Source organism: Cinclus cinclus, chromosome 27 (assembly GCF_963662255.1).
Source record: "Cinclus cinclus chromosome 27, bCinCin1.1, whole genome shotgun sequence".
Taxonomy (NCBI): domain Eukaryota; kingdom Metazoa; phylum Chordata; class Aves; order Passeriformes; family Cinclidae; genus Cinclus; species Cinclus cinclus.
In genome coordinates, this window is record NC_085072.1 from 6,281,780 (window position 1) to 6,307,891 (window position 26,112).

At 49.1% G+C, this 26,112-nt stretch overlaps 1 protein-coding gene and 1 non-coding gene across 2 annotated transcripts in view; both read left to right on the forward strand.

Annotated features, from left to right (window-relative positions):
- Positions 1-26,112, forward strand: part of LGR6 (leucine rich repeat containing G protein-coupled receptor 6) — a 141,725-nt gene that overhangs the window by 111,085 nt on the left and 4,528 nt on the right. Inside the window, exons 7-16 of the mRNA XM_062509479.1 lie at positions 5,242-5,310; positions 6,728-6,799; positions 7,967-8,038; positions 9,115-9,183; positions 10,076-10,147; positions 13,226-13,291; positions 15,386-15,457; positions 17,580-17,651; positions 18,337-18,462; positions 22,099-22,259. Coding sequence (XP_062365463.1) covers positions 5,242-5,310; positions 6,728-6,799; positions 7,967-8,038; positions 9,115-9,183; positions 10,076-10,147; positions 13,226-13,291; positions 15,386-15,457; positions 17,580-17,651; positions 18,337-18,462; positions 22,099-22,259 — 851 coding nt within the window. The remainder of the gene's footprint in view (positions 1-5,241; positions 5,311-6,727; positions 6,800-7,966; positions 8,039-9,114; positions 9,184-10,075; positions 10,148-13,225; positions 13,292-15,385; positions 15,458-17,579; positions 17,652-18,336; positions 18,463-22,098; positions 22,260-26,112) is intronic.
- On the forward strand, positions 21,728-21,832 carry LOC134054238 (U6 spliceosomal RNA). The gene has a single exon (XR_009934017.1). It is a non-coding gene; the product is annotated as a U6 spliceosomal RNA (small nuclear RNA).

The following is a 26,112-nucleotide window of genomic DNA, read 5'->3' on the forward strand; positions in this document are numbered from 1 at the left end:
ATGGAGTCTGGGTAAAGCTGTCTGGCCAGTGCTGGGCAAGAGGTCAAACTACATGGTCACCATGGCCCCCTTGGGCTTCCAGACTACCAGTTAAATCATTTCCAGTGCTTGATTTGCCCACAGTAACCAGCACAACTAGCAGAGGCAGTAATTACATTTGCTGACAGCTTGAGGAGGTGCCAACACAGGACAGGTGGAAATGCAGGTCCTCAGAGGAGGCTGCACGAAGTCCCCTCCAGGCACCATGGTAACATCTCCAGCTCCACTGGGACTGAAATAGTCAGCAAATGTCCCATCTACAACTTCTAATCTCACTTTGTCTTCAGGTTTATTAGCTGCAAATTTGTGGTGTTTTGTGGCTTATGGAAGAATTTATAGTACTATATAATTTTATTTTTTTTGGCTTCCTGTGTGAAACCACTAATAGTCCCTAACAGGCAGAAAATTGACCTGAGACTCTTTCCCCTCCTTCTCTCCTTTTGGCATAACTGAAGATATTAATAGTTCCAGGCTGCTTGCTGTCAACTCCAAATCACCCTGGCAGTTAAAGCCCAAAATAACTGGGCCTTTGATGTCAACTTACTTTTATTTCTAAATAAACAACAGGGTTGGTTAAGATCATCCAAATATAAAGCTATAGGCTCCCTCTAGCAATAAAAACAATGGAAAGCCAGCCAGTTCACTATGTCTTGGGAAGAGTGGGTGACCTTTCAGAAGCTTTCATTTCAAGTAGATCAGACAAGGCTCCTCTTGCCATCCCACTGCCATGGTAGAGCTGGTAACTTCAAGCTGAGGAAAGGGATTATTCATAGTCATTGCTCTTGCACATCAGTTATGAACCTCTTGCCTGACTGATTTCGCTTTCAAAAGCCTTGATAATGGGCAAAACTCCCTTATGCCGTGTTCATTATTTTCAATTTTTTTTTGGTTGTTGTGAGACTTCCCTATTGTTTGGCATAGCCATGGCCATGGTGTGTTGCCATCCTTCCACCAAGTAACACTGCCATTGATCTGTTTTGTGCCAAAAAGGACAGCACTCCACAGCCAGGAAACCCCACACGTCACACACAGAGCCTTGGTCAGACCCCAGAGCTGGGGCAGCACTGCCATATCCAGCTCCCTTGGGTCAAGAGGCCTCCTGGGTCACCCCAGCCCATCCCACAGCTGTGCAGTGGGAACAGTGAAGTGGCTTTTTGCAGCTTTCCCTGCGTCATTCCAAATCTGGAAGCAGTGGGAAAGTGGCAAGTTGGAGCTAGGGAAGCAAAGCATTGCCCAAGTACCTCAGATAAGGCAGGGAGAGGAAGGGGAGCCTTCAAGGTGTTTACTAGAGCACCTCCATTTCCTACGTCCACCAGCTCCGGGAGAGGGTTTGTGATTGATGGGCAGTTCACTGACATGCTCAGGAGAGGAAATTGTGTTGCCACTGGAATCAAAAAGCAAAATCATCCCTGACCCAATGAGCCATGAGTCCTTCCAATCTGCCTTGACCCTATACTGGGGAAAAAGCTCTGGGGACCCACCAGCAGGCACACAGGCTGGGTCAAATTCTCCTTGGGACAGCAGGCAGAGAGGAGATGTCTGGGACAGATGGAGCCTGATAGCAGCTGTGGAAAGACCAGAGGACTGAATTTCACTAAATGAACAGAAACTTCCCCACTGACAGGAGCACTGTGGTGGAGGTTGGATGCAGTTTCTGGGTCATTTCTTGGACCAGAGCCAACTCCAGTTCTGTGAAAGAAGAAAGTATGGGGATTTTTTTTTCATGTCATAGTTGAGGTCTGGGCTTTGGGAAGAGTGGCCCCACTGCAGAGAAGAGAGGACACCTGAGAACCATCCTGAGTGCTGGTATCTTCCAGCCCCCTCCAGGCAGCTGATCCCCATGAGCTGGGCAGAGCTCGGCCAGGAGCTGCACCAAAGACAAGTCAGGGTGGTGAGAGCAGCAGTGATCCAGAGCAGCCACCTGCAAGCAGCACTCAGGGGCCTGTTCCCCAGAGCAGCTGGGTTGTTTTCCAGGAGGGAGGCTCACCTTCCCAAAACCCAGGAAGCGCAGGCAGGAGCGAGCACAGGCACACTGTCTGCTCTGAATAGAACGAGGTCGCTGGCAGCCGGGATGGTGCAGCATGACTACACCTGGTTGCATTTCCACTTTCCAACAAGCCCAGTGTCTGCCAACATTCCAAGATGGGCTCTTACCCAGCAGGAGCGGCTGAACACAAAGAATGCTCTTTGTATCTGTCAAGCGCAGGGGGGAGGGAGGCCCCAGGATGCTGCCAGGGCTGGGAACGGTGTGTGTTCGCTCAGGAATAACTGGTCCTGTACATACTTGCACACATGCAGAGGTACAAACAGAACCTTCATCTGCTGATGAAAGACCAGCCTGCCTGGAAGAAGTGCAGGCTGGAAAGGAAACACATCTTTAAAGACAGGAGCAAATATTACAGCACAATGAATTATTCCTTGTAAATAATACTGGTTACAGATCTAAGATCCCTTGTTCTGTTAGTGAATCACAGGTGAGCCAAGCCTTCTCTCTGTTGGGCAATATTTTCCATTTGTTGGCAGCTCACAGAAACAGCCCTGTGCCACCACAGGAAGCCTCCATAGTGGCAGTGTGGGCTGAATGTCACCTGTGGCTGGGGATCACAGTGCCTCTTCTCCAGGGACCTTCCCTTGGCATCACACAGGTTCATTCCAGCCCCAGTTTGTGGTGCAGGGGAGGGAAGTGGCACAGGCAGGCACCCAGCCTTGAATGACCTCTGCAGGTTCCTGCTCCCTCTAACTTCAGGAAGTCACTGCAGAGTGAAATTTTTAAAAGTATTATGCACCTTATGTGTATGATTAAGGGCTGACTTAGGCTGCTAATGCCTCTGATTTCAACTAGTGCAGTGATCTGGAGGTTAATGAGATTTGACTGATGCTTTGAAAATGCCAGGTAGAGTCCTGCCTTCACTTCCCATTGCTTGTTCACTTGGGAAATCCACTCCTGTATCTTCCTGAGCAGCAGAGAAGGGATGAGGCATTAACAGTCCTGCCCCTGGTAACAAAGCCTGTGCAATGAGAGCCCTCAGCCAGACCCTGATGGAACCTGGCAAATGCCATCTACAGACACTGGCCAAGAGCATCCAAGCAGCTGATAGGGAGCTACAGGCAAAGAGTGAGGCTATGAGCTGTCATGTGTTGGGCTATTTCTCCTTGAACATATCAATTTGGGCTCAAGCAGAGAAGACTGAGGAAAACCACTGATCTGCCTGGAGCCAGATGAGAGCAGAGTGTGTCAGAGCAAGTCTGGGGAGAGGCTCTCCTGTCTAACAGATGTGAGGAGGTGTGAGGAGGGGACACATCACTCCTGTTCCACTCCTGGCCCTGGGACAGGCACAGCAGCTTCAGGTACGCTGGGACCCTGCCACCACACTGCAGGGTGGGCACCGGGCAGGCAGAGCTCACAGTCTCACTGCCAGCCCTGTGCTTCTTCCCTGCTGATTGCCAGCACTGCCAGCTACTGGACAACATAAACCCTTTCTGGGCCCTACAGGAACAGGATTAATTTGTTCAGATCCCTACACAGAGTACCAGCATCCAGATCCCTGTGTAGCTAGAGGAGGTAAAACTGTCCTTAGTGTCAGGGGACAAACTCTGCCAAACCAGGACCTGCCACAGCACCTGGGCTTCTCAGGGAATCCAGCAACAAGGTCTAGTATGGACCTTGTCAGAGCTACATGAGACAAAATCCACCCATGACAACTTCGTTCCATATTTTTCTCTTCAGTTTGTGCCCTCTCTTGTAATTCCATGATAAGCATTCCCTAAGACATAAATCATATAAGCCAGAAGCCCTGAAAGGACCGATTTGAAGACACTCGCTGGGTTGATTTTCTATGTCAACACCTTTAGGGCAAAGCTGAGGTGGTGCCATGGAGTTGTTCCTAAGCAGGGGCACTGGCAGTGAAAGAAGATGTAAGAGACAAGAGGGCCAAGAGAAATCATAATGACCATGCCTGGGCCCAGAGGATGAGAATTACAGGGTAATTGGCCAGCTGCCCATTGCTGTGTAAATGCTCAGTTATTTCTGTTCCATAAACCACCATCCAGGTTACATGGTAATTACTTTGAGGTTCATTAAGTGTAATTATACAGCAATCTCCAGGAGCCAGTAATCATGTTCCAAAGTATCTACCACTTAAAACTTGGTGAGTGTCATGCAGGTAGGAAGTAGTCACATGGTTCTCAGACTTCAGTGAATTGCAAAGTGGGATGGCCAAGATAGGATCAAATATTACTGTGACAGCTGAAATTGCCTTCCAAGGAGAAAGCTGGGCATGCTAGAGAAGGGCTGCACACTCAAAGCCCAGCCAGTCTCCATGGGCACCCTCCAGCCAACAGCAGTATTGGTGCCTTTGTAGGGCTGCTCATCCCAGGTTGCCAGCAGTGCCCCACAGGTCAATAAATCATTTTCCAGAGGTTAAGCCCATCCTTGCAGAACAAACACAACTCCCGAGATTTCACTCAGACTCAGATGTCTCTTTTAGTTGACAGGTAAATTTTATGCTTGTCATTACAACCAATATAGTATATTTTATTTATTTTACTACACAGCAAATTAAACTTAATCCTCAGTACCTCTTGCACATCACTTCTGGGTTTGACTCAGATTCCAGCGTTGGGTTGATTCCAACCATCTCAAGAAGACCTAAGTCTTCCCCCAGATTCATCTTCCCACTGTTCCCAGTCACAGCACATCCCAGTGGCTGGGAGACCCAGCGTCCCCAGGACAAACACTGAGGAAATGGTCCCTGATCCCCTCTGCACCACAGGGCCCAGAGCAGCCCTTCATGGCCCCCACACAACTGATGCTGTTCATGTTTCTTGTCCTTCAAAGAATCCCATTTTGACCTGGAAAGGCAAGAAAAGTTACCCAGAGCCAAAGCCCCGGGACTGAGCTCCTGGGAGAAGGGGCCAGGGCCCGCAGGAGATGGGGAGCAGCAGCACTGGGCAGTGCTGGGCACTTGGCACTTGACGGGGAGTGCCCCATGGCAGCAGCCATGGCTTGGAATGGCTCTCACTTGACAGTGCTTCGAGCAGGGAATATTCCTGCTGCAGGAATTGTGATTCCAGGCAGTGGTTAGATCAGCATGGTAGGAAAATCTGTCTCCCTTGTTAACACCCTGGCTTCAAAGCACAAATAAACAGGATTGATTTCCTACAGAAATGTTAATAAATGATTTTCCCTTCTCTGTCTTTCAGGGATCTGAACTACAATGAGCTGCTGGAATTCCCTGGGGCTATCAGGACACTAGGCCGACTGCAGGAGCTGTGAGATTTTCTATTAATTCCTTTTCAAAACTATTCCCTGTGGGAAAGTGACCAATAAAGTATTTTGTGTGCTCTGACTTGAGGAGAGCACTCAATCCAAGCCTTTCTTTCCCTTCCCAGCCCTATCCACTGCAACAAAGCCATTTATCTCCTCAATTTCCATCAGCTCTGACCACTTCCCCATCAGCCTGCATACAATGGAGAGTAGTGGGAGTCTCTGCCAGCCTTAGAGCAGGTTCCTCCTGCTGTTCCTCACTCTCCCACAGCATCTCAGGAGCTCAAATTCCATCTGTTCTCTGATGTCCATTCTCCAGCTTGGGACCACAACCTGGACTTACCCTTGTTATTGTGAGGCCATCGTTTCTGCAGGCCCTGTGTCGCCACCTCCTCCAGTGTGAAGAAATTGTCTTATCTCCCTTAGGATAAATTTATTATAGGGAATTACCACAGTTCATGACCATTTTAGTGTATAGCTCTCCTTCCTCTAACTGGTCAGCCTGGGAGATACTAAAAATAAGAAACCATTCCACTTGTCACCCACAAAGGTAGAAGCCCCAAGGCAGGGTGAGTTCATGTGGATCCCGAGTTCCTGTGTCACACTGGTGCCAGGCTGGGGTGGGACAAAAGCAGATGCTCTAATGTTTCTGGAAGCCTTGGAGTAAAAATCTGGCACTACTTTTCTCTTTTCATGAGATTTCTCTGTTCAGCCCAGGCCATCATTATTCTTACCTTCAAAATGAGAATAAGATCCTTAATTCCCTTCAAGATGGCTTTTGAATGCCTGTCACTAAAGAAGAGACAAATTCCAAACAGTCATCAATTAATCATCTGTTTAGACTCCTCTGGGATAAACAACTTGGGCATCACCCAGAGCTTGGTCTTAGTCCTGGACACAGGAACCTGTGGCTGCCTTTTCTGTACAAGAGATCACACTGTGGCCACAGAGTTCTCCTCTGCTACAAAAGTTTGCTGATATAAATTTTCTTAAGCTCAACCAAAAATATCACAGCTAGAGCTACAAATCCTTTAAAGTCATGTGGGGTGATAATTCCTGGCACACTCTGGTTGGCAGCTGTGGAGCTGTAACAGGAACCATCCATAAACATTGTAGTTCCTGGAACATAGAAAATTTTGTATTTGGCTTTTTTTCTGTTTCCTGACCTGTAAAGTGTTAAACTTTAAGTCCTTGCACCCTCTGTGGGCTTGGTGGAGTCACATATGGAGCACCCACAGAGTAAATGAAGTAGATTTTGTCCTGCCAAACCACAGACCTTGTTCACCTGCTGGGATGCTGCTGCACCTGGGAAGGAGCTTATATGTCCTATTTGATATATATCTTGAAGGCTCTCCAGCTTTAGAAGTGTTAAAGAAAGAAGGTTAATTTAATTAATATCAAGATATTTGTTTCTCCCTACAGCGGTTTTCATAACAACAACATCAAAGCTATTCCAGAGAACGCATTCGTTGGGAATCCCCTCCTCCAAACAATGTAAGAAAATTAAATAATGTTTCCTACATCTTTATATTGCCCAGAAAGGGGCATTTCCTGATGTCTTTAGTTGGGATTTCTCAGTGGTCAAATGACAGCAATCTGATATTTGCTGTCCATGTGCCAAAGCAGACTGAAATTGCTTCTTCTCAGCTCCTTCTCAGAACTGATGTGGGTTCTCCTTTCCCTGCAGCTGACGTTTGCTGCAGCACCGGCTGATAGCAAGGAAGGCACAAAATACAGGTGGTCTGCATGAAAACTGTCTAAGCCCTGCTTGACATCTGCTGATATTTATTCTTTGTGCTCAGAAAAGCTGCTGGCCAGCTACAGCATCAGCAGCACATGTCAGAGAGCTGGGACACCAGATCCCTGTGTGTCTGCCCAGACCTGGGGACACAGAGCTCTGCAGATAAACACACCCAGCTGTCAGGTTATTTCTGCTCTGACCCAGGCACATTTGGTGATTTTTGGATACTTCTCTGAACCACACAGATATTGAAAATTGTGGCAAGTGACAAAAGCTCTGCTTGTCCAAACTGGACTTAAATTATAGAAAGACCAATATCTGGAAAGTCATGGTGACACTGGGTGAAACCATTCATTGCAGCAGCCAGAACAGCCAGCCTCATCCCCACATCCCTTGGGCAGCATCACAGAATGATGGTGGGGGCTCATACCCCCAGAATGTTCATCTCTCCGTTGCATCTGCCCATCTAAAGTCTTTCACAGTTAATGGGGGGAAATGCTTCTTGTAGGGGGTGACTCAACTCCTCCCATATCTGGCTGGGTCCTAGAAGAGCTCACTTCTCTCCACTGTCTGTGACAAGTGGGGAAAGGTGCTGGTGCTGTGTGTGAGATCACATGAGGTGTCCTCGAATGCAAGGTGCTTCTCAGTAGGACTGGAGAAGGGCTTTACACCTTTCCAACCGATCTGGTTTAGCCGGACCCCAAAGGGCCCATTCAGAGCAGCAGGAGACCTCAGTTGGACCAATGTCCAGCTGAAACAGGCCAGTGGGAGAGCCTGTGGCTATCTGGGAGCAAGAGCTCCTCACAGCACAGCAGCACCTCCTTCATGGCTTGTAGCTGTAGCTCTGAGGCTCTTGACCTGTAACAGCATCTTCTCTTTGTGTGCAGGAGACTCTGACCCCTTCCTCTTTTCCATTGCAGCCATTTTTATGACAATCCCATCCAGTTTGTTGGACAGTCTGCTTTCCAGTACTTGCCAAAGCTCCACACCCTGTAAGTTCACCAGGCACATCCCCAGAGGGGTAACATCCAAGCTCCAAGCCCTGCCTGGCCACCTTTGTGGCCTCCTCCCTCCCTCCCTTTTTTCAAGAGCCCCTGTGCCAATAGAGGACCATGAAACCACTCTCTTGTCCAACCCCAAAGGCTACTCCAAGTAGACACTGCAGATGTTTTCTTATGAGGAAGGATAGTTTTGAAAAGGGCATTTTGGAGGCAGCCACTAATTCCTCCTCCCCACACAGCTGACAAGCACTGAGGCCTTGCAGGGTCTCCACAGATGTGCCAGGAGCTGCAAAGACCTTACACACAAGTGCACAGCTTTTGCTGCTATTGCATAATTGCCCAGACAGAAGGACACTGAAGGCATCTGCCTTCCCCCACAAGATGGAGAAGTGGAGGAACATGTCCCAGCACCATGGCACAAATCATATTACTGGGCCAGCAGTGGCAGTGCTTCCTTCACATGTTTGGCTTCCTTCACTAGGCTTGCTCCAGGGCCATCAGCACAGGCTGGGCACCTGAACCACAACAGCTCCCTCAAGCTGGCTTTTCTGCCAACCTGTTGTGGCACAGCACTAAAAATACTGAGGCAAGGCAACCTCAATAAATCTCCATTTATAAGCCTCACCCAGGCACATAAAATAAATCATTCAAATAGCCCTGCATTCTTTAGATCCAAATGCATAGACCCTGGGAGGCTTGGGTGGGATGCCCTGCTTACATTCCCCATGGTAATTGTTTGGGGTTATTTAATTTGGGTAGAGATCATGCCAAGAATGTCAGTGGCTAGAAGAGGATTTGAGCTTGCCAAGTCTCCTTGCACAGAAGTGCCCAGCTCCATCTCTCGGTACCCACATGGTGCAAGGCATCTGCTCCAGCCACAGGCACATCCTGGATCTGGGCCTTGAGCACATCTGGGTCTGAAGAAGCAGATTTGCCACCATGGCTGATGGCTCTGGAACTGTGGGCAATTGCACTTGCCTTCCCTGCCCACCTCACCTCACCTCACCTCACCTCACCTCACCTCACCTCACCTCACCTCACCTCACCTCACCCTTGTTTCTCTGCAGGTCACTCAATGGAGCAACGGACATCAGGGAATTCCCGGACCTCAAAGGCACCACCAGTCTAGAAGTTTTGTGAGTGGCACCTCTCTCCCTTTTACCCTGCTAGCTGTGCTCTTCCTCCTCCAAGGCGGTCCAGGCTGTTTCAGTGAGGACAACCTTCCCAGAGCTGTGCAGTATTCAGCTCTGCCTCTCCCTGGTCACTCACCCTTCTGCTTCGTTTCACCCCTGTGGCTCCTGAACGCAGCTTTCCTCCCTGTGAGTGGCTCTCTTGGTACTCTTGAGTGTGCTCCAGTCTTTGTTTGTTTGTTTGTTTGTTTGTTTGTTTTTTGTCCTTCCCTCCTGCATCTGTGAAGGAGTGAACCTCTGAGTGCAGTGCTTCTGCTGCCCCCACACTGGGTCTGTGCCCATCCCGGAACCAGCACCGTGGTGCAGTTCAGGAAACATCTGCCACCAGGCTGGGGCTCCTGCAGCTGCCCTGGTCCCCTCCTCACCCCCTCACGCCCTGAGAGCAAGGCCTTGGAGGACACTTGTCCCCATGCTGAGCCCAAACTGGGAGCACCCCCAGCCAGGGTGTGTCCTGGGGACACAAGGACACAGGGACATGAGGACACAGCGACACCCCATCCATTCCTCATATACAGGCTTCTGAGGCAGTCCTCAGGCCTGTCCAGAGCATGCTACAGAGGGCACTGCCACCTGCCCCCAACAAGGCTGAGGACAGCTGTGAATTCAGCACTCAGCAGTGGCCCAGAGCTCTTTATAGGCACATTCACCTTAGCCAGGCACAGCAGCAGTGCCTGTTTTCAAAACTGCTGGGCAGTTTTTTATCCTCTCCAGGTATTTTATTGCCCTACTGATATTGTCTCCTGCCACTATCTGGGACTGGCAGCTGGGCTTCTGGGTCACAGAGTCTGGGTGCTGGCTGTCAGCAACAACATTTCTTCTCTCTCCTCCATCCCTCTAGAACCTTGACCCGGGCAGGCATCCATTTCCTCCCCAGAAGGATGTGCCAGCAGCTGCCCAGCCTCCGAGTCCTGTGAGTAACCTGTGTCTCTGTCCTGCCTGCTCCTTAAAAAAATGCCCTCAGAAACAGGGATTTCCTTTTGTCTAACTCAGGGAAAGGACCAGCTGTGGGAGACCATCCTGTAGTTCTTGCTCACATAATCTTTTCCATGCAGAAATCACCACCTTCTTAATCACTGCTTTGAGCACTTACTTGTTCTTCAGCTTGCTGCTTCATCCCAGCATGATGCTCTGGTCTCAGGACTGTGTCAAGCACTCCTTGCTCTGCATCAGTAGGAACTGCACCCCTCCATGCAAGGGGCATAGACAGGGTACAAAAGGAGATGGCTAAGAATGGCCACAGCATTTCACAGCTTCCAGCTATGCTGAAGCTCTTCGCTCAAAAACAAGGGGAAAATCACCTTCACCCTCTGCCTCAGCCTTGGCTTTTTGCAGTTGGAGCTCCAGCAAGTGCCATCCCTAAGAGGAAGGATCCTGTTTATATCCTAGGAGGGATCAGGTCTGACCTGATGGAGATCTGTGAGGCCACAAGGCTGCATTCCCTCATGTGGGGCAGCACAGCCAGATCAGAGTTTTGCTTGGTCTCTGTTTCTTTAGCTCTGCCTGCTTAGCCAGGCACTGAATGACACTGGGGGGGTCATGCTTTCTCCTTTAGCTTGGTACATGATGAAATCAACATCTCAGAAAGGTTCTGCATCATCTCAGGAATCACACCCCTGGTTCCTGAGGTCCCTAGCTATGTTTGCAGTCAAAGACATCCTCAGGAAATGAGTCATGAGCCAGATTTATACAAGTTTGCAGCCTTAGGGCAGCAACAAGCTTGCCTCTCATCAGTCTTTATACAAGCAAGCTGAAAAAGAAAACAAGTTTGTTCCAGGAAAGCAACAGGAATGAATTCTTGATCACGGAAATTGGAAACAAGAGTAAAACATAAAAATAAAAGAAGACAATTTTTAACTTGGGAGATGACAGGCTTTTGGTTCCAGATGTCCCTGTAGGGAAGATCTCTCATCTTTAGACATCTGGACCGATTCAATGAATGACTTGCTACAGAACTGCAGCCTTTGGACTGGCCCAGGCTGTTGGGTCCCAAACCTCTGTTTATGTTCTCAAGTTATCAGACTGCAAGCCCTCACAGCAGAGCCTGTTCTCTGTGCCTATCCCCCCATGTGGGAGAGTTTTATTGGGACACACCACCTTGTTCCTTGCTTCTTGTTCCTCTGCCCTAGTGAACTTCCTTGATATTAATTGCATTGCTTTCAGGGTTTGGAGAGAGAGTATGTGGGCCAGTGTTTATGCATGTTTACATCTCTCTTGCCTTTGAAATGCCTTGCCCCCCCTCAGTGGCTGTTCTCTCGAGGCAGCCATAGGAGCCATGACTGTGACACATCTGACCATAGATGACATAGTTAAAGCTGCATTTCTGGCCTCACACCACAGTGTGGATTCTCTGCAAGGATCCTGCACAGGGACTGTAGGGCCACAGCAGAGGCAGAGGATCATGGCCATCCTGGGATGCCACCCATGCTGAGCCCAGCACACACAGGCAGGGCAGCCTTTGGCATCAACCTGGCATCATCCTGCTGCTTTCCTCCAGAGCTCCTGCTCAGGGCAGAGATTCCATGTAATCATGGTACATCCTGAGATGGAAAGGACCCACAATGATCCCTGAGTCCAGCCCCTGGCTCCTCATAGAACACCCCCACAATCCCATCCTGTGCCTGAGACAGGTGTCCAAATGCTCCTTGAGCTCTGGAAGATATGTCTTTCTTCCCAAGCAGAAATTGGTGAAACTCCCCTGAGCAGAGCTGAAGTCCCTTGATGCCATCAGCACCTTCATCCTGGTGTGTTCCTGACAGAATATGAGTGACTGAGGCTGCTCTGTTTGTAGATTCTGGGCTGCACCTGGTTATCCTCACTCTGGAGGAACCAGAAATAACTGGGGCTGGTTCTCCCCCATCACTGTTAGCTAAGCTACAGCCCTGTCAAACCAAATGAATTGACACAGGGACCAGGGAAAACTGACTGATGTTAAGGCTCTTTCCCCATCCTGAGCCAAGCACAAAACTTTTGCTTGCTTTTCCCTCCCTCCTCTCCACCATGCAAAACTGGTGGTGAGTGGGTTTGCAATAAAAAAAGAAGAAGAAGAAAAAAAAAAAAAAGAAATATTTTAGGAGCAATCTATTGGCAAAAAGATGGAAACAAAGTTTGGAAAGTCGACAGAGAAACCACATACAAAAGTTTACCCTGGGGCAAATTTCCCTTGAACAACCACAAATCCAGTCTCTGCTAGTGGGGGGAAAGAGCTAGGTTTAAACATTGCTCCTTACCCAGCCTTTTTCAGCTTCAATAAATTCTCATTATGCTGTGCCAGGGTGGGTTTTCCTCTGACTATCAAACCACTCTACTCTAGATGCTGACATGACACTGGGCCATGAATAAGTGGGAAGAGGAGTTTGCCACAAACTTCTTTTGACTGACAGCACTTGAAGCAACAAGGGCCAGAGGTTTTCAAAGTCTGTAATGTCCTGAACCAAAATCCCTGCCAATGCCACAACCCCTTCCCTAACCTTGGGAGAAAGCCAGGGAAGGCTGAAAGGGGAGCAGGCAATGGGCAGTGGAGTTGCTGTGCCAGGAGGGAGGAGAGAAGCTGGCTTGTCAAAACCTCCCCAGGCTCTGCAGTCACATCTGCACTTTCTGCAAGCTCTGGCAGAAATATCTCTGTGCTGTGCCCACAGAAAGCAGGACTGTGCATGGCAAAAGTGGCAAGGGAAGATTTCACAGCTGGCTTGAGGCTGGGGAGGACAAGCCCATCCCAGCTGTACCAGCAGCTCCATCAGTCCACAGGCTGTGCTGCAGGGAGCTGGGCTGGGGATGGGTAAATCCTGGGGCAGCCCTCGCCCTGCACTGAGACACCCAGAGCCAGCATCAGGTGCAGGCTGGAGATCCCACTCACTGGGATTACTAAAAGTGGAGCTGTGCAGCATGAGGTGAGGTCACCTCACTCTCCAGCAGCACCTGGCTTCCAAGGGAGGGCTCAGGGCACTGGCTTGTGATGTCCCAACATTCCTGGACTCTCCTTTCCTCGCAGAGAGCTGTCACACAACCAAATCGAAGAGCTGCCCAGTTTCCATCGGTGCCAGCAGCTGGAGGAGCTGTGAGTATGGAGAAGTCCTTGTCTGTGCTATGCTCTGGGGGAAAAGGGCTGCTTTGAGGGGAGGGGCAGTTCCCACACAGAGAATTTCCTAAGCACTGGGAAAGTTGGGCATTATAACTCACTGTTTGGAGTGCAAAGGGACCTGAGCTCCACTCCTTGCCCTTGTGCACATTCAGAATAAAAACACATTGCCTGTACATAGGAGCTTAATTCAGTCAGGTCCTTTCAGAGGTCCCAGACACTTCAAACAGAAGTAGGATGTGACAGCCCTGAATTCACATCACTCACTCCAGTCCCACTATGAGCTAATCAAGAATGGGGTTTATGTCCACCATAAATGTCTTCTGCTTCAAAGAGGGGCCCCATGCCACGGGCACAAAGCAGCTCTTATCCAGCCTGCCCAGGACCAGCCCCTCCTGAGAGAAGGGGGATTCTTTCCTCAGGTGTAGCTCTTGAACTGGATGCTCTCCAGGGAGGCACTGCTGCTGCTCTGAGTCAAAGTTATTCACATTCAGCTCTAAGTGTCTGGAAATCTGGCCCTACACTTCAAATAGAAGTTCTTGGCCTTTTTGTGAAAAACTGTTTTAAAAAATTAAGATGGACTCCATGATTTTATACAGAATTCTGCTACCTGGAAGAACAGATGTATGGGAGTAGCATCCCCATTAAAAAGCCCACAGAAGAGGTTATCCCTGCTCTCTGTAGCACCCCGGCCTGCATAGTCAGACCAGCTCATCCAGCCTTAGCAAACTGGACATTAGAACACTGTGAAACTACATGGAAATGAGAGTATATAGCCCCTGCTGCCTTTTATGGCAGCTGTGTGAGTACCCCCAGGAAAACATCTGAAAAAAATAGAAAATACACCAAAAAAAGAAAAATGTTCAGAATTTCAAACCTGTAGTTTCACACACTCTGCCTAAGTTCCTTCTTACAAAATTTTATAATATGCCAAATTAATATAATATGCTTAATATTCATATAAAATCACATTTAATCCCAGTTTCTGGCTAATGAAGTAAAATATATTATACCTATATACCATCAATTAATAATTTTTATTATTTATTTTTTTATTTATGATTATTTTTTTATCAAGGGAGCAAAATGAGTATTTGGTCCCTTAAACCCAAAGTTTTTGTCCTGTAAGCCCCATCCCCACCAAGCATCAGCATTCCTGATGGTTTGGAACAAGTCTGGTGGTGCCTGGTGGCACACAGACATCTCAGGTGTGCCCTCACTCTGCTGTAACTGTGGGCGTGCAGATCTTTACCTGCACCACACATGTGATTCCTCACATCTAAACACCCTAAATTATTTTTGTCAGCCTTGCTCCAATACCCCTCCTGCTCAAATTCCACCTCTTCCAATCGGTGAGACCCCCAAATTTGTGCCCAGATCTTCCAGTGGCCTCCACATGAAATCTTGGCTAGAGGTAGGAGCAATGTGGCTATGTGGGGAACCAAGGGAGCTGCTCAAGTGCCCACCTTTGAAACGGGAACATCTGGCCAAATACCAGCTGAGACATTACAGCCAGCACATGAGGGTCCTTGTGTGAGATGAGTCACTATAATTTCTGAGTCTAAAGGCAGGTTAACGACCTGAGAAATGCCCAGGGAGCTGCTAAGTGGAGCACCAGGCAGTGGTCTCCCCTTGCAGAAGGTCATAGATGGGGGGACACTGCTTCTGCAGGTCTGGGAATTCATGATGGGCATTCTGCAGGAATCTTAATAAGTATTTACCACTGTTTCACACTAGGGATAACAAAACTGAGGAACTGAACCTTTCCCACAAGGTGCATGTTTGGAGCACCCAGGATGCCCCTTAGGATGTGGGGAGTGTGTAGGTCAGACAGCAGAGGCTGTGTGAACTCTCACCCTGCTCTTTCTCATTCCCCAGGGGATGAAGGAGCAAGAAAGGAGATGTGGCTTTGACATGTTTTGCTGCTCATCTTGCTTAATTCTTGAAATAAGAATAGGTCTCCCAAGCACAGCAAATTCCATTGTGACAGTCTGCTGTACTGGGACAAAGATCTCCATTAATGTAGGAATGCTGCCTTCAGCTCTCTTCTCAAACCAGGTTCTGTTTTTCCAGAGGTCTCCAGCACAACAAGATCCATGAGATTAGAGCAGACACCTTTGTGCAGCTGATGGCTCTGCGCTCCATGCAAGTATTGTCTGCCAGGGGACCAGCTGGGGTCATGCTGGGGAGGGGGGACTGTGAACCCACATGGACTTCCCACAGGTGGGAAGTTCCCAACCTGCCTCTGTCTCTGCTGGGAGGCTTTTCTGTTCTGCCTTAGAAAAGAAGAGGGCACAAACCTTTCTTTTGGCTTCCCCTGCGCCTGCAGACCCCCCTCCTTACCCACACCCCTCATGCTCTCACCACTTGTTGCAGCTCTGCCAAGTGTTTTGGTTTGAAAGACAGGTGTCTCCTAAGGCAGAAACCTCTCTTGAAATGGAAAATGTAAACCCCTCCTTCCAAATTAGTATAATTTTTAAATTAAGGGGTTCTCAGACAAAGATATGGGAATAAGAATAACAGTTCTTTACTAGGAAAATTAAAAATATAGTAATACAAAAAACAAAACACTGACAGAGTCAGAATCCAAGCTGACACCCCATCAGTCAGTCAGGGTGTTGGCAGCAGTCCCATTAAATGGTGGCTGCAGCCCTCCTGCAGTGACAGGTGTGGTTCTGTTGGAGCAGTGCTCCTGTAGAGGGGTGTAGTTTTCCTCCAAAGGTCCAGTGATGATGTAGAAAGGGTCTGGTTTTCCTCTGGAATCCAGTGAGAAAAGGCTGCTCTGATGTTCCAAATCTCAGATTTTATCTAGGTAGGAAATGCTTGGCTCCTGCCCCTGGGTGGAACATCTCCCAATGGGATGATGGAATTTTATCAGTCATGCAGTGGGACTCAATGGCCCTTTAACAGGAGATATCTCCCTGGAGGAAGGATGGGCTGTGGAAAAGAGAAAGAACACTGCTCCACCTGGTATTTAACAGATGGTGATAGAATACATAGTACTGGTCACATCCTGTATTGCAACCTAAGACACTAAGGCAGAGCCCACATCACAGACAGGCCTCCTGAATGCCAGGAAGAACTCAGGACAGGGATTTACCCCAGTGGACCTCAGAGCCAGCACCCACTGTCCTACACAGGCTGGTCCTGGGCCACCTGGAACACCCATGCAGGGCATCCTGTTTGGTTTGAAAGTTCCTCCTCACAACTCAAAAGCTTGTGTTCCACAGACCAAATGCACCCAAGCATGCACTTCCCACACACACACACAGTGACCTCCTGAGTGCTTGGCACCTTGGAGAGCTGGCAAGGCCCTGAAGGGCACAATTGGCTCTGACATCTGGGAAGAGCCCTGACAGTCTTTATTTGCTGTTCTGTTAGGAAATGAACTAAACCACACAAAATCTTTTCCATGGTGCAGCAATGTGTGCGCCATTTAACAGCCCAGCATTCCTGGGATCTCCTGAATGTCACATACACTATGGTTACAACTGCCCAGGAACACTGAGGTGTGGCAGGGGACACTGCAGACACTCAGGGAAACATGAGCATGCTGCCCCAGCCCAGTCATACACACACAGCTGAGCAAGCTCTGGCATGACCTTTGGGTATGTTCTGGTCCCCATGGAAAGGATTCATCCCACCCAGTGTCACACACATCTGAGCAGGTATCTTGGCTCCTGTAGAGCTGCAGAGATGAAGGTTGTCCTGTAGTCAGCCTTAGGGCAAGAAATGTGTCCCAGTTTGCTGGTTTCCTCTATACTAGTGACAGAGGGAGTAGAGCCCTCTCACTTGGATGGAGGCAGAGCTTATTGAGGGAACTCAGTGAATCCAAAGTACCTGTACATGGCAAGAGACAATCTAAAATCACCTTCCCCAGACCCCTGGCACTATCTGGCCTTGCTGGACCCATCACTGTGACTGCACTGGGGATGCTCTGGCACTAGGACACATTGGCAACAAATTCCCAAATTTACAGAAATTAAGCTAGAAAATAACCTTTACCATTGGTCCTTTTCCATTGTTCCTTCCCCATTGGTCTCAGCAGAGGAGCTCCTGCAAGGCAAACTCTTGTGCCCTTTGTTAGAAACCACCTATATACAGACCCAGACTTGTCTGTGGGGAGCTGTAATGGGGCAGAAATTGCTGCTGACCAAGGGGCTACAGATCCCACATGTGCTCCCACCTGAGCCCTTGGCCAGGCTAGTGTCAGCAGCTCCACTGCCCTGCTCTGCTGTCTTCTTACTGCTGTGTCCTTGCCTTGCAGAGACCTGAGTTGGAATTACATCCAGTTTATTCACCCAGAGGCCTTTGTGACCCTGCACTCCCTCACCAAGCTGTAAGTCACAAGGATATTTCTTTCACAGTAGATAGGAGGTATCTGAGGACCTCAGACTGACTCCCTGGGCTACCAGAACACCTGAGATATAGATGTTGCAAGACTGATGTGTTGAGGTGCATGTCTCAGCACTGATGTGGACAGAACAAATCCCAAGGTTTCCTATTAATACTATTAATGAAGGGGTGATGAAGTGTAGAAGGGGCCATCTTCAAGATGCTCTCACCCTAGACACTTAAATCTCCATTTCCTGATGCTTTCATAGCCACCTGAGATGCCTTTAAGGAAGATCAGCACCATGAGCTGTTTCTGCAAGGGTCACTGCAGACCATCTGTGCTGGCTCTGGAGGCTCCCCAGTTCTCAGCCCCCTCTCTAAGATTCTTGGGTATTTTATGTGCTGGTGTCTGCACTCATTCCTGATCTACAATGGAGGAAGAGATGTGTGGGGTATGTATGTGCACTGTGAGGGAGACACCAGCCAGAGCTTTCAGCATGGCCCCACTAACCCCAGTCCCTCATTTTCCCAAGGACTGCAGTGTTTTTCTCCAGAGGCTCCAAATGCAGCATCCAGCCCCGTTTCAGCATCACATCAAGGGAGCAACTGAGGCAGCGCTCTCTGCTTGGCTGAGATACCACTGACAGCAGAGCCCTAACCTTAGTCTCCCTCTGCTTTCCCCTCACCAGGGACTTGACTGACAACCAGCTGGTCACGCTGCCCCTGGATGGTTTGGCTGGACTGACCCATCTGAAGCTCCAAGGCAACCCAGCTCTCTCTGAGCCCTTCACCAAGGAGAGCTTCCCAAAAATGAGGTACTTGGACCGTTGGCACTTTCACTTCTGGTGTTCAGCACAGCTTGTATTTGCTAGCAGCCCTCAGCCCTCCTGCTCTCCTTGCCCATCTCATGTTTTCTCCATGCTTCCAGCCCCATGGGTAGAGGAAAATCCATGGGCTGCTAACACATCTCATCTTTAATATGTTCCATGGGAGAGCAGTGATGTGCTCCCAGGCCACCACCCCCACCCCAAACACACACACACAAGTGGAAAGCATGGAACAGGCCCAGCTCAGGGCTCATCTCAATGGAAAACATTCCCAGAAGCAGTCCTACCTAATGACATCCAGGTTTTCTTCCATAAACTCTGCTTGTGTGGTCGTGTCTTGTCTGTTATGGATTAACGAGGAGCCTGAAGGGATCAAACTGATCAAGAAGAGGCTGCAAAAGGCTCAGAGCAGAGTGCTATGCTCCAGGCTCAGACTTTCCTGGGTCCTTTCCTTGGCTCCTGAGTCTCAGTGTGGCACCTGCCCTCTTAGAGAGCCATGGTCCAGAGAACACAAATTCCTCTCAGATTAAGTCATCTCTTGCTTGGGTTTCCCAGGAAGTTCCCTTCTAGCCAGGAATGCACGAGCTGATGCTCCCACTCATCCAGAATGGGTTCCCAAAGCTGGAGCTTCTCCAGTTTACTCACAGGTCTGGGGTCACAGGTCACTGCACCAACACAGAGCTTAATAGCTCGGGCCTGAGGAAAAGTGTGGAGCTCTCCCTTTAGACTGCCTCAGCAGTGGTGCCTGCAGAGCTCTCTCTTCTAACCTTTTTAACTCTTAGCTGGGATCTGCTGCATGACTGGTTTCCAAATGGCAGGGCATTCCAGAAGTTTTTGGAGGGTTTTCCACACCCAAGGTCACAGAACAATAGAATGGTGTGGGTTTCTTTAAATGAAACATTAAAGCTCATTTAATTCCAACCCCTGCTATGGACAGGGACAGCTTCCACTAGCCCAGGTTGCTCCAAGCCCTGTCCAGCTTGGCCTTGGACACTTCCAGGGATGCAGTAACCACAGCTTCTCTGGGCAGCCTGTGCCAGAACCTCACCACCCTCACAGGGAAGAATTTTTTTCCAATATCAAAGCCTGCCCTTTCCAGTAGGAAATAAGGATTCCTTGTCCAGTTCCTCCAGACTCTTGTCCAAAGTTCCTCTCCAGCTTTCTTCACAGAACCATAGAATCAGAGAATCATTAATGTTGGAAGAGACCTCTGAGATCATGGAGTCCAACCTGTGCTGAATCCCCACCTTGTCACCCAGCCCAGAGCACTCAGTGCTACATCCAGTTGTTCCCTGAACACCTCCTGGGATGGGGACTCCACCACCTCCCTGGGCAGCCCCTTCCAGTGCCTAACAAGCCCTTCCTTGAAGAAATGCCTCCTGATTCCAACATGAGTCTCCCCTGGTGTAGTTTGAGGTAATTTCCTCTCTCACTGCTGCTTTGTGCCTGGGAGAAAAGACCAAACCCCACCTTGTTACAATCAATTGTGGGGAGTGAGAAGGTCCCTGCTAATGAGGGGGAGCTTCCTTTTCTCCAGGCTGAGGCCCCTCAGCCACTCACCATATGATTTACTCTCCAGATCCTTCCCCTGCTCCATTTCCCTTTTCTGGATTGACTCCAGCCCCTCAACATCTTCCTCGAAGTGAGGGGTCCAGAACTGGACACAGGACTCAAGCTGTACCCTCACAAGTGCCAAGCCCCTTTAGGCCCTGCAAAGGGGTCTAAGATCTCCCTGGAACCTTCTCCTCTCCAGGTGAACACCCCCAGCTCTCCCAGCCTGGCTCCAGACCCACTCCAGCAGGCAGTCCCTTGTGCAGGGTGGGTCAAGTTCAGCACTTCCAGGGTGTTTCTCCTCTAAATTAGTTCCATTGGCATCTCTTGAGCTGGTTTGGATTTGTACCAGAGAAACTGAGCCTGCAGCAGTGCTTCAGTGAACCATGCCAGGCAATGGACCCATTAACATTCCCTAAATTCTGGGGTACTGCCATTAAATAGCCTTACTCTCGAGGCATATGTCTGGAGGAGTCATCTGAGAGCAGTTCTTAGCCTTGCTGGGAGGATCTGCACCTCCCTACCACCTTTCAATAATAGGATCTTATTTGGAGCTTATAACAGGAAACGAGCTTGTATACAGAGTTTCCAGACCCTCCTGGAGCTCAGCCAGAAATGTTTGAGAACATAAAACAAAAGCATATTTTTAGAATATAGAGTTTTACCATATTTACTGATCTTGTCAGAGGACCTTAATTGTCTGGAAAACCTGGGGTTCCTTTGCCTTCATCAGCAGTCTCCCTGACTTCCAGCAAAGCCAAAAATGCAGCTGCTGGCACACAGCTTGGTATTGCAACCAGATGATGCTCAGCTGCTGTTGAATTAACCTTGTAATACATGTTTATAATTAGCAACTAACAATTCAACTGTCAAGTAGAAATCAGACGTATTTAAGTAACTTGCTTCACTTTGGAGACCTGAGAATTCCCTGCCTGAGCTGGGACTCCTGGAACTGGAGATTGAATGTACCTCAACAACAAGCAAGGGAAGCCTTGCTCTAAGGAAGCTTCTCCCCTTCAACGAGAGGAAGGATACCTAGAAAAACAGGGCCTTGGAGTAAAAATTGAAGACCATACATTGCATATTGGAGACGGCTAGTTGTTCTGAGGAGAACAGCAGAAGGGTTTTTAGGAGTGTATTTGTTTAGGAATGGTATTCTCCAAGTTAGTATTCCTGCTAAAACCATGCACCACTCACTCCTCCCCAAGTGGAGGCACAAAAGGCCAAGATCATGGGTTGAGATAAGAACAATTTACTGGAAACAGCAATGAGATAAGACACAAACAGTAACAGCAACAATATTAATAACAAAAATTATAAGAAAAAAATATTTACATGGAAAGCCCCCAACAACAAACAAATACCAAATGGCTACCCCATCATATTTTCTCCTTTCCCCCCAGCAATTAGTAAGATGGTACAGAAAAACCTCTGGGTCCTGGCCATGCTCCCTCACACCTACTGCAAAAATTAACCCTTTTCTGGCTGGAACCAGGAAAAGGAACTCTCTGGGAACTTTAGAGCAGTTTCCAAACCTGGTGTTTGACAACATTTCTATTGACTGACAGTGCTATAAGCACCAAAAGTGGATGAGTGCAGAGACACTATGGGCTGCCCTGGGTCCACACCCTGTCCTACATGGAGTTCTTCACTAAATCAAAGTCCCTCTCCACTGTAAGCATCACCATACAGACCAGCTTTTGTCATGTCAGCAGCACAGGTACCAAAACTGGAACAATAACAGAGAAGATCAGCTTGGCTCCTGCACAGGAATATCACAGAAATTCGTGGAGGGTTCCATATTTTTTTGACTCTGAGGTTAGCACAGCTGGTTAGAGTACAGTGCTAATAGCACCAACATTGTGGGTTGTGGGTGTGATCCCTGTGAGAGCCATTCACTTCAGAGCTGGACATGATGATCCTTGTGGGTCCCTTCCAACTCAGAATATTTTGTGACTCTGTATAGGTGAATTTCATCTTTGAACAACTGAAGGAACTAAGCAAAAAGTGCAAAGCAATGGAGAATCAGGTCATAGAGGGGACACACCTAAAGTTCTGCTTTCCTCTGTGCAGAGTCCTGGAGGTGCCATACGCCTACCAGTGCTGTGCCTATGGGAGCTGCAGCAGCTTCTTCAGGGTGTCCAGCCAGTGGGAGGCAGAAGACATGAGCCCTGAGGAGGAGGATCCCCACAAGAGGACCTTGGAACTGTTCCCAGGTCATGCTGATAACCATTGTGAGTAAACAGGGCTGAATGGTGATGGGTCCCTGGCAGGGCTGTGAGCCAGGGTGCAATCCTGCATTTGCAGGGGTGGTGCCACTGTTAGAGATGACACCTGCCTCAGAGAGGGCAGGCTGAGCCTTCTTCAACACAGGTGGCCCATTGCTTTGAAGGGTTTCATTTGGTGACCCTGCGTGGAAGAAAGAGTAGATCTGGCATATCCAAACTTTCACAATGTAGCCAAAGGACCTGGCAGCCCTCCACAACATGGACATGTGTGTCAGTGTGGCCTTGCTGGCTATGGAGGGAGAGTGCTCAAGGCACTGGAGCGTGGCTGAGACTACCTGGGACAACTGGGCTCGGTCATTAGACTTCTGGGCAATGTGGAACCTTTGGCAAGATATCAGTCTTTGTTCTTACATCATCTAGAGGGAGGACCCTGGGATTAATCTGAGTAAGAGAATTAACTCAAAGATCTGGAATATCCCACTGGCTGGAGGTACATAGACCTGTGTGTGTGCTACTTTTGTGCACACCCCTGGTGTTACAGTGAAGGTCAGGGTTAGGTGTGACAACAGGACATGTTTGGGGAACGCAGCACAGAGACTGGCTAAGGCAAGGAATAAGGAGCTCAAACAACACTTTCTGTCCAAGAGTCAGTTTATTCTGTGCTCCAAAGTGCAGCTCTGCACAGACTGCATATGGCCAGTTCCAGGAGGCCAGCAGAGAGTGCAAGGCATCCCTACACTCCCACTCCACAGCACAGCAGCAGCTCCAGCACAAGACTGGTGTGATCCCTCTGCAAGAGAATCTCAGAATAACGTAAGGAAAAACATGAACCTTTGCTTCCTCTGTAACTGCTGGAGAGTGCAAACAGCATTTCAGGACACAGCCTGGATGCTGCTTCTATTTATATATTTTTGTAAATACAGTGCACTTCCACGGTCTGAGACATCCTGTGGGTAATTCCACATGGTAGATGGAGGGAGGGCTGTGCCCCTGGAGAGCCCCTGACCCACCTGCTCTCAGGAGCACTGAGCATCCAGCCACAGCCAGGGGCTCTGCTGTGTCCCCCCACACCTTGAGCAGGCAGGACTGGAGGCATTCACAGACCCAGAGCTATTGCACACTGTGTTATGGGCAGGACGACCAAGGCACTTTGTGACACAGCCAGCAGGTGACCCACAAGCCCTGTACTCCTGTTCCTGTGCTGATCCTTCACAGCCTTAGAATAAGCTTTAGACATGCAGAGTCCGGCCAGAGGACAGCAAATGTGATTCCTACTGGCATGATGTGGCTCCAGGAAGCATGGTAGACTTGGTGGTAACACTGGCCAGACAGTACAGAGGAGTCATGTTACAGTCATTGCTTCAGGATTTTATTCTGAGCCAGGTCATTTTTTCCATCATTAATGCAGCCCATACTGTAGGAGTCTAGTGCAGATAGTTGTTGGGTTTGAAAAGCAAATTACAGCATTTGTGGAAAGATCTAGTTTGTGACAAGGGGCCACAGACCTGCTTTTGCTCAGTACCAAAGTCTTTGATGTCCCAAAGGATGCTCTCACCTGGCCCTGTCAGCAGACCAAAACCTAGCACAGGGTCCCAGGCCTCCAGGCCAGTCTCAGCCTCATGGATGGTGTGTTCATGAAATGCTGGGATCAGGGGAATGCTGACTGATTCTAAGACATGCCAAATGAGACTATTTGCAGCTCGTAAAGGCTCCCATTTTCAGATGTTAAAGCATTGGATCTGTTTTGAAATATCAAAACACAGAGGTGCAAATGTAAAATGCACAGGAACATCATTCCTTATGATGTGCAGCTTTTGCAGATGGCTTTCCAGACCTCCAGCAACAGGGTCTGCTCTTCATCATAAGGAGTTTGTGATATTGCTGTTTTACTTAATTAATCATTGCTTTATTTCTGTTCCCTGTGATTCCTTTCTGACAGCCACTGGTGGTATTTAGCTGGGTTATATGAACCTTCTAACACTTTCTCATTAAAGAGGAAAAAAGCTCCCGAACATTCCTTTCATGCAAGAGGGAAAGTGGTCTGCTGAAGAGAAGATGCCTCAGGGCTGGGTCACAGCAGGGTCCAGCCAGGCTTGTCAGGGCACTCAGATGCTGTGGGAGAACTTGTGAGAGGGACAGGGAGCACTTCCAGACAGCTCTGTCCTCTCAGCCTTGTGCATTGCTTTCGGTCCTTCCCAAATGAATCCACAGAATCCCAGGCTGGGTAGTGAAATGCAGCTTGTCCTGGGCAGCCATGTAGGGACAAGAAATGGCTTACAATGCCCAGCCCTGCCCTGCCTGTGCCTCCTACAGCCTCTCCTGCCCCCATATCCAGCACCCATCCTACAACCAAGTCCAGCACCCGAGGCACCACCTAACTCCAGACACAGAACACAGAGGGTGCCACGGATCCCAGGGCCAGACCAGCTCTTCCCCATCCTTCCAGGGCCCTGGGTGCCTGGGAACACCCCCTACATCACCTAAGTAGGTCCATTCACATCTGAGTAACAGCCCCCTGAGGCCCAGAGTAGTGTGGTCAGTGCATGTCTCATCATTCAGTCACCTTGACAAAATGGATATTTAAGGTCTCACATCCAGCACTTTTAATGTTTGGGATATCATAGAATTCTTGAATTGTTTGGGTTTGGGAAGTACCTTGAAGCTCTTGTCATCACCACTCTGCCATGTGCAGGACACCTTCCACTACTCAAGGTTGCTTCAAGCCCCACCCAGCCTGGCCTTGAGCACTTCCAGGGATGGGGCAGCCACAGCTTCTCTCCCACTCTCTTGGAGCCCCTTTAGGCACTGGAAGTGTCTCTAAATGCTGGGGCCTTCTCTCCCTCAGGCTGGGCAATCCCAGTTGTCTCAGCTTCTTTGATTACAGCTGGCAGTGTTTAGCAGGCACCCCCTGCCCCAAGCCTGTCCCCTGTGGCTGAGCAGGAACCCAAAGATGGCTCGGGGGCCTGTCACCAGGACAGCCCCCAGCAGCTCCCAGTAGCTCCCAACAGTGGCTGCAGAGGAGGGCAGGAAAAATGCCCTGGGGCCCTTCCATCACCATCCCAGCACCTCCCTTTGGGACCTCTGGTTTGAGGATAAAAAGGGATGTATTCACTTACAAGCACATGTTTGCAGCGATGGAACAAAGCTACGGGAAGTGAGAAGGGAGCACATGTGTACGGTTATCCTGGGCACTGGGACACTGCTTCCCCCAGCCCAGCACCTCCAGCACCTTGTAAAGTTACTGATGGACTTCTGCAACCCCCTGCCAAACCCTGCAGGGTCCTTAGAGATACACTTCTGTCATTCGAGAAAGCTACTCAAAACCCAAAATAGGACCTGCCCAGGCCCCTTGCAGCCACCCACGCCGAGGAGAGGGCAGGTCCCTGCAAAGCCCAGGGACTGCCCTGGCTGAGACAGACAGGACAGAGGAAACAAGCAGACAGCACTAAGGGGAAAAAGCATTCAGCCCAGTGTTTTCTGTTCTACCCCTTCAGCAGCAATTCTGCTCCTCTTCCTCTCACTTGGTTTTTGGTACAGGCAGCTCTTTTCTCACGGAAAGGGCACTACTGGCAAAGTGGGTTTTTCCCATAAGACCTCAGAAAGTGGAGGCACCTCAGCAAAATTCAAATAAATAACAGTTTCTTCAAAATCAATGCAGCCTGCATTGCTAGGGCACAGCCATTTTCCTTTCTCCACAGTTTCCAGGCTGGAGAGGGACTGGTTTCTAGCAGTGGTACATTTCTTACTTTGAATCCCACTGTGTTGACTAAGGACTGCTTTGTAATTCCCAGCAGGCTCAGTAGTCCAGGCAAAACAAAAGATCATTCTTCACTGCATGAAAATGTTCAACCTGGGCTTA